At 38.7% G+C, this 8,098-nt stretch overlaps 1 protein-coding gene across 1 annotated transcript in view; it reads right to left on the reverse strand.

Annotated features, from left to right (window-relative positions):
• The window catches only part of GTF2E2 (general transcription factor IIE subunit 2), a gene marked incomplete at both ends in the record, with an annotated part of 56,848 nt that extends 50,740 nt beyond the window's left edge, over positions 1–6,108 (reverse strand). The window contains one exon of the mRNA XM_080709762.1: positions 5,946–6,108. Within this exon, the coding sequence (XP_080565888.1) occupies positions 5,946–6,108 (163 nt within the window). The remainder of the gene's footprint in view (positions 1–5,945) is intronic.
• Positions 6,109–8,098: the final 1,990 nt, after the last annotated feature.

Here is an 8,098-nt window from a genome sequence, read left to right on the forward strand (position 1 = left end):
CGCGCAGGTTCGAAGCCAGCCGTGCGCTCTGGCTTAGGAAGCCCTGTTTCCAAATAAAAATATAAAAATAGGTCTGGGAGTGTAGCCCGGAGGTCGAAGGGCTTCCAGGAACCCCAGTACCACCAAAAAATAAAAATAAAAATACTTGGATAACCAGAAGCTATTGTGAATGTCAAAAATACATTTTCAAGAATAGTAAACTTTAGCATCTTTATCATAAATAGGACCTTTGGTCACTAAATTTTTTCAAATAATGTACACTATCAACTCCCCCCAACTTCTCTTGTAATTTATTTGGCCATTCAACAAACATTTATTGAGTACTAACTATGTGTGAGGGATTAGGCTAGATACTGAAGGTACAGTGGCAAACGAGTAATCTATAGTACATTACAGGAGCTTCATCAGAAAGAGTTTAAGTGCTGTAAGATCTAAGATTAAGCATTGAATTCAGATTGGTGAATGTCAATATAGTATTAGTAGTCCCCCTTATCCATGGTTTTGCTTTCCATGGTTTCAAGTTAACCATGATGCCAAAATATTATATGGAAAATCTCAGAAGTAAATAATTCTTACATTTTAAACCGTCCTCCACTCTGAGTAACATGTTGAAAACTCTCTCTGTAGTCAGTTATAGTGGTGCCCACCTATAATCTCAGGACATCAGAGGCTGAAACTGGAGGACAGCAGGTTTGAGGACAGCCTCAGCAAGTAGTGAGACTCTAATCAACCTAGTGAGACCCCATTTTCAAAATAAAGTAATAAACTAAGGCCAAGGGGTGTAGCTCAGCAGCAGAATGCCCCTGGGTTTAATTCCTAGTAGCACCAAAAAAAAAAAAAAAAAAAATCTCTCTGTCCTGTTCCATCCATCAGGAGACATGATCTTTCTTTGTCCAATTTATCCACAATGTCTATGCCACCTACCAGTCACTTGGTAGCTTTCTGAGGTCAGCCATCATAACACAGAGCTTCTATTCCAGTAATTTTTTTGTATTACTGAGGATTGAACCCATGTGCATTTTACCTAAAAGCTCCACCCCCAGCCCTATTTATTCTTTGTTTTAAGACAGGGTCTCGCTAAGTTGCAGAGGGCCTCACTAATTAGCTGAGCCTGGCCACAAAACTGTGATCCTGCTGTCTCAGCCTCCCAAGTACTGGGATTACAAGTGTGTACTGCCATGCCTGGCTTCAAGAAACTTTATATAGTGGCCTAACACAATGCTTATGTCATTTACCTCATATCATTTCACTAAGTAGGAAAGGTATCATCTCATGATCGTCACAAGAAAATGAAGAGTGCGTACAGCACAATAAGGTATTTGAAAGAATATGAAAGACTACATTCACACAATTTTTTTATTAGAGTATACTGAATGAGTGAACGAGAGTTGGGGATGTAGCTCAGAGGTAGAACATCCCTGGGTTTAACCCTCAGAACCAAAAACTAATAAAAGAAAGGAAACAATATCAGTCACAATACATCAAAAAGAATGAAATAGTTTAGAATAAAACTTAAAAATAAGCCAGGAGTGGTGGCAAACGCTTGTAATCCCAGCATTTGGGAGATGAAGACCAGAGGATCACAGTTCACGGACAGCCTCAGCTACTTAGCGAAGCCCTTCACAACTCAGTGAGACCCTGTTTCAAAAAATAAAAGGACTAAAAAATAGGGGCTGGGGTGTAGCTCAGAGGTAGAATGCCTCTGGGTTCCATCTTCCATTCCTGGCTTAAATATCTTTAAGCCAAGTGAGGTGCACACCCTTGTAATCCCAGTACTTGGGAGACTGAGAGAGGATCGCAGATTCCCAGTCAGCCTCAGCTATTTAGTGCAGCCCTCTGCAACTTAGTGAGACCCTGTCTCAAAATAAAGAATAAAAAATAGAACCGGGGATGTAGCTCAGAGGTAAAATGTCCCTGGGTTCAATCTCCAGTTCTGCAAAAACTAAATAAAAATAAAACAGAGCTGGGGATGTAGCTCAGAGGTAGGATACACCTGAGTTCAATCCCTAGTACCACCAAAAAAAAAAAAAAAAAAAAAAAAGAAAGAAAAAAAGAAAAATTAAGGGCTGGGGATGTAGCTCCATGGTAGAACACTTTTTTCCAAGTTTGTACTTGTCTTCATTTTTTTTTTTTTTTTTTTGGTGGTACTGGGGTTCCTGGAAACCCTTCTGCCTCCGGGCTACACTCCCAGACACACACACACACACACACACACACACACACACACACACACACATACACACATATATATACATATACATATACATATATATACATATACATATATACATACATATATATATAAATATATATATACATACATATGAGAGAGAGTGTGTGTGTGAGGAAGAGAGAGAGGGAGAGAGAGGGAGAGAGAGAGGGAGAGAGAGGGAGAGAGAGAGGGAGAGAGAGAGATATCTATATTTTTTCTGGCTTTGAACCTGCGAGATCCTCCTGTCTCTGCCTCCCAAGTGCAGGGATTACAAGTGTGTGTCACCACACCCAGCTTTCTGTTAGGGTACTAGGGATTAAACCCATGGGCATTCTACTTCCAAACTAGACCTCCTACCTGATTTTATTTTTATTTTGAAACAGTCTTGGTAGGTTGATGAGTCAGTAATTTTTTTTTCACTGAGTTGTTTTCAGTAGTTTCTTAAATTTTTTTTTTTTCACTGAATTGTGAAGGGCCTTGCTAAGTAGCTGAGGCTGTCCGTGAACTGTGATCCTACTTGCAGAGGCTTTCCTAGAACTTGTGCTCCTGTCTTAGCCTTCAAAGTACTAAGGTTACAGGTGTGTGCCACCTGGCCCAGCCCAATTTTTTTTAAATAGGCAAAAAATACAATTAGACACTTTATTAAATTACATAAATGGTAAATAAGCACATGAACCAATGTTGACACTGTTAGTCTTTAGAAAAATGCATATTAAAAAGCCAAGAGTTGTGGCATACAATTGTAATCACAGCATTTGGGAGGCTGAGACAGGAGGATCGTAGTTGGAGGACAGCCTCAGCTACTTAGTGAGGCCCTTTGCAACTCAATGAGACCCTGTCTCAAAATAAAGAATAAAAAATAGGGCTGAGAGTGTTACTCTGAGGTAGAATGCCCCTTGGGTTCCATTTCCAGTACAAAAAAAAAAAAAAAAAAAACCATATTAAAATCAAATGACACACCCTTTGTGCCCACTAGGACTGGTATGATAAAAAATACAAGAAAAAGCCAGGTGTGGTCGCACACACTTGTAATCTCAGCATTTGGGAGGCTGAGACAGGAGGATTGCCAGCCTCAGCTACTCAGTGAGGCCCTGTTTCAAAATAAAGAATAAAAAATAGGACTAAGGGTGTAGCTCAGAGGTAGAATGCCCCTGGGTTCCATCCCCATCACTGCAAAAAAAAAAAAAAGAAAGAAAGAAAAGCCAGGCGTGGTGGTGCACACTTGTAATCCTAGTACTTGGGAGACTGAGGCAGGAGGATCGCAGGTTCATGGCAGCTTCAGCTTAGTAAGATCCTCAGCAACTTACTGCGACCTAGTTTCAAAATAAAGAATAAAAAATAGGGCTAGGGGTATATAGCTTGGAGGTTGAATGCCCCCAGTACTGCAAAAATAAATAAGTAAGTAAGTAAATAAATAAAAAAGATAAAACAAGCTGGGCTTGGTGGCACATGCTTATAATCCCAGTACTTGGGAGGCTGAGTCAGGAGGATCCAGTATGTTGGAAGCCAGCCTCAGCTACTTAGTGAGGCTCTCAGCAACTGAGTGAGACACTGTCTCCAAATAAAATATAAAATAAGTCTGAGAGTATGGCCGGGAGGTAGAAGATCCCTGGGTGTCATTCCCAGTACTTCAAAAAACAAAGATAAAACAAGTTTTGATAGAATAAGAAAAACAAACCTGACACTTTAGTGAGAACATAACATAGTATAGCCATTTCAGTAGTTTCTTAAAAAGATAAACACAACAAAGCATGGTTGTACATGTTTACATATCCTTTTTATTTAGGAGGCTGAGATAGGAAATCACAAGTTCAAGCCAACCTGTAAAACTTAGTGAGACCCTGTCTCACAATAAAAATAAAAACAGCTGGGGATGTAACTCAGTGGTAGAGCACTCCTGGGTTCATTTTCTAGTACAAGGGGGGGGGGACACCAATAAATTTACTATATGACCCAGAAATTTCACTATTTCTCTATCAAAGAGAAATAAAAATACATTTCTACATAAAGACTTGTACATGATATTCACAGCAACACTATTCAAAATAGCCAAACAATAGAAATCCAAACAGCCACTAACTGATATATAAACAAATGTAATATATCCAAAGGGATACAACCATAAAATGAAACAAAGTAAGCAAGGTGTGATGGTGCCCACTTTATAATCCCAGTATTTGGGAGACTAAGACAAAAGTATCACTGGCTCATACCCAGCCCAGGCTACTTAGTGAGGCCCTCCACAATTAAGTGAGACTATGTTTCAAAATAAAGAGTAAATTAGGACTAAAGGTAGCTGGGTATGGTGGCACACATTTATAATCCCAGTATTTGGGAGGCTGAGACAGGAGGATCCCAGTTTGCAGGCAGCCTCAGCTACTTAAGTGAGGCACTTCGCAACCTAGTGAGACCCTGTTTCAAAATAAAGAATAAAAATGGAGCACGAGGTGTAGCTCAGAGGTCAACTGCCCCTGGGTTTCATCCCCAGACCTGGAAAAAAAAAGAAAAGAAAAGAAAAAGGCTAAGGGTGTAGCTTAAAGATAGAATGCCCGAGTTCAACTCCCAGTACCACACACACACAAAAAAAATACCCTCAGCCCTATTTTTTATTCTTTATTTTGAAACAGGGTCTCACTGAGTTGCAAAGGGCCTCACTAAGTAGCTGAGGCTGACAGCGAACCATGATCCTTCTGTCTCAGCCTCCCAAATGCTGAGATTACAAGTGTGCACCATCACGCCCAGCTTTTTAAAGAAAAAAAAATTTTTTTAAAGAAGTAAGTACTTGGGCTGGGATGTAGCTCAGTGGCAAAGTACTTGGCAGGCAAGTGCACTGCCCTGGGTTCGATACTTAGTCCAAAAAGACAAAAAAAAAAAAAAAGACCCCCTTTTAAAAAAAAAGCTAAAAGAAAGTAAGTACTGATACTTCCTACTATATGGAGGAAACTCAAAAACAAAGTGAAAGAAGCCACACACAGAAGACCACTCATAAGCCAAGCATAGTGACGCATGCTTGTAATCCTAGCATTTGGGAGGCTGAGACAGGAGGATCGTGGTTCAAGGACAGTCTCAGCTATTTAGTGAGGTTTTTTGCAACTCAGTAAAACCCTGTTTCAAAATAAATAAAAAATAGGGCTGGAGGTGTAGCTCAGAGGTAGAATGTCCCTGGGTTCCATCCCCAGTACCAAAAAAATAAAAAATAAAAAGAATACCACTCATTATACAATTTGGTTTACAGGAATTGTCCAGAAAAGGCATATATTTATAGAAACAGAAGGTGGACTATTGGTTATCTGTACTGGAACACAACAGTCACTGGAAATAGGCACACTGCATCTTTGGGCGATGATGGGAAGATTCTAAAACTGGAGTATAATAATAGTTGCACAACTTTATATACCTAACTGCGCACTTGAAATAAGTGAACTGAATGGTAGGTTAAAAAATAAATAAATAGCCGGGCGTGGTGGCACACGCTTGTAATCCCTGGTCTTGGGAGGTGGAAACAGGAGGATCGCACTGGTTCGCAGCCAGCCTCGCTGGCTTAAGAGACTATTTCCAAATAAAAAATACATAAAATAGGTCTGGGAGTGTAGCCTGGAAGTAGAAGGGTTTCCAGGAACCCCAGTACCACCAAATAAATAAATAAATAAATAAATAAATAAATAAATAAATAAAATTATTTATGGTTTCCTGAAACATGAATAACCAAATGATTTTAAACAATTTTACTAACCAGAATTCTGTTTTGAGCCTGATGATCCTCCATGTTCTATCTTTGTTTTCTTCTTCTTTGATGAAGAAGATGACTCAGAAGATACTGAACGTTTTTCTACTACAGGAGTGGAAAGAGCTCGTTTTTTGAACAGCTCTCGTTCTCTCAAAAGACTTGGATCCATAGTGCTATAAACACAAAAATAAGTATATTTAATAGAGATTCAAGTTGCTCAAACCTGTATGCCAAACCCAAAGATCTCAACAAGTTATTTCCCAAATAAAATTACCTATTACTAGTTCTCTAGTATTGTATTTATTCACTTATTCATTCACTTAAAAAAATAATACTGGAACCAGGCATGCTGGCACATGACTGTAATCCTAGTACTTAAGAGGCTGGGACAAAAGGATCTCAGGTTCACGGCCAGCCTCAACAACTTAGCAAGACTCTGTTTCCAAATAAAAAATAAAATAGGGCTAGGAGTATAGCCCAGAAGTTGCAGGCCCCTGGGTTCCATCTCCAGTACTATAAAAAAAAAAAAAATTGGTATTAAGTCAGGAGGAAAAAGAGGATATATTATACAGATGCTCCTTGACTTACAATAGCGTTACATCTTGCAATCTCAACATAAACTAAAAATATTACAAACTGAAAATACATTTACTACACCTAACCTACTGACCATCATAGCTTAGCATCAAAGTCCACTCTGGAGCATGTTAATTGTCCTCATCATTGCTGACTGGAAGCTGCAAACTCACTGCTGCTGCCCAGCATTATGAGAGTATAGAACTGCATGTCACTATCCCAGGAAAAGACCAAAATTCAAAGTATGCCAGCTGTGGTGGCACACACCTATAAACACAGTACTTGGGAGGCTGAGACATAAAGATCACCAGGTTAAGGCCAGCCTTAGCAATTTAGCAAGTCCTTATTTCAAAATAAAAAAGGCTGATATAGAAGGCCCCTGGGTTAAATCTCCAGTACCAAAAACAAATTTTTTCAAAAAAATTAAAGAATCACCTCTCCTAAATTAATGTAACCCTTTTACACTATTCACCTAAGTGAAATCTGGCACAGGCCTATAATCCCAGTACTTGGGAGATTGAGGACTGCAAGGTTCAAGGCCAGCCTCAGCATCTCAGAGATAGCTTCAGCAATTTAGCAGACCATGTTGCAAAAAGAATTTTTTTTAAGTACTGGGGACAAAACCCAGAAGCATTCTACCTTAGAGCTACACCCAAGCCCTACTCATATTTTTATTTTTTATTTTGAAACAATGTCTCCCTAGGTTGCTGAGAGTCTTACCAAATGGCTGAGGCTAACCTGGAAATTGAGATCTTCCTGTTTCAGCCTCCCAGGTATTGGAATTACAGGTGTGCATCACCATGCCAGGCTCTGTTTCAAAAATTTAAATCAGGGGTGGAAGAGGAGCTGAGAGGTAGAATGTCCCTGGATTCAATCCTCAGTACCAAAAAAAAAAAAAAAATCACTGGACTTTGATGGTCTTAAAGTGACTTCCTTCTCAGTTTCAATTCCTAACAGCTACAAAGCTAGGCAATCCACAAGACCTCTTTAAATTGAATTTCAGCCAGGCGTGGGGGCACACACCTTTAATCCTAGTACTTGGTAGGCTAAAACAGGAGGATCACAGGCTCCAGGAGACTGTTTCAAAATAAAAAATAAAAGGACTAGTGGTATAGCTCTGAGGTAGAATGCCCTGGATTCAAACCCCAGTACAATTTTTAAAAAAATTGAATTTAATCATAAGTAAAATAAAGACATCACGATGCTTTATATATATATATTATATATAATATATATATAATATATACATTATATATAATATATATATAATATATACATAGATAATATTTGTAAAAGTAACTTTTTAAATAATAAGGCCAGCCAGGTGTAGTGGCACATGCCTGTAGGATCACAGGTTCATGGCCAGCCTCAGCAACTCAGTGAGATTCTCAGGACCTTAGCAAAATCCTGTTTCAAAATAAAAAAATTTAAAGGGCTGGAGGTGTAGCTCAATGACAGAATACCCCTGGGTTCAATTCCCAGTACCAAAAAATACATATAAATAAATTCATATATATATATATATAATATATATATATATTTTCAGTATTATTATTTTTAGTTGGATCTGATAAGAAATAACA

Source organism: Muscardinus avellanarius (assembly GCF_963383645.1).
Source record: "Muscardinus avellanarius genome assembly, chromosome: 14".
In the NCBI taxonomy this organism is placed as follows: Eukaryota; Metazoa; Chordata; class Mammalia; order Rodentia; family Gliridae; genus Muscardinus; species Muscardinus avellanarius.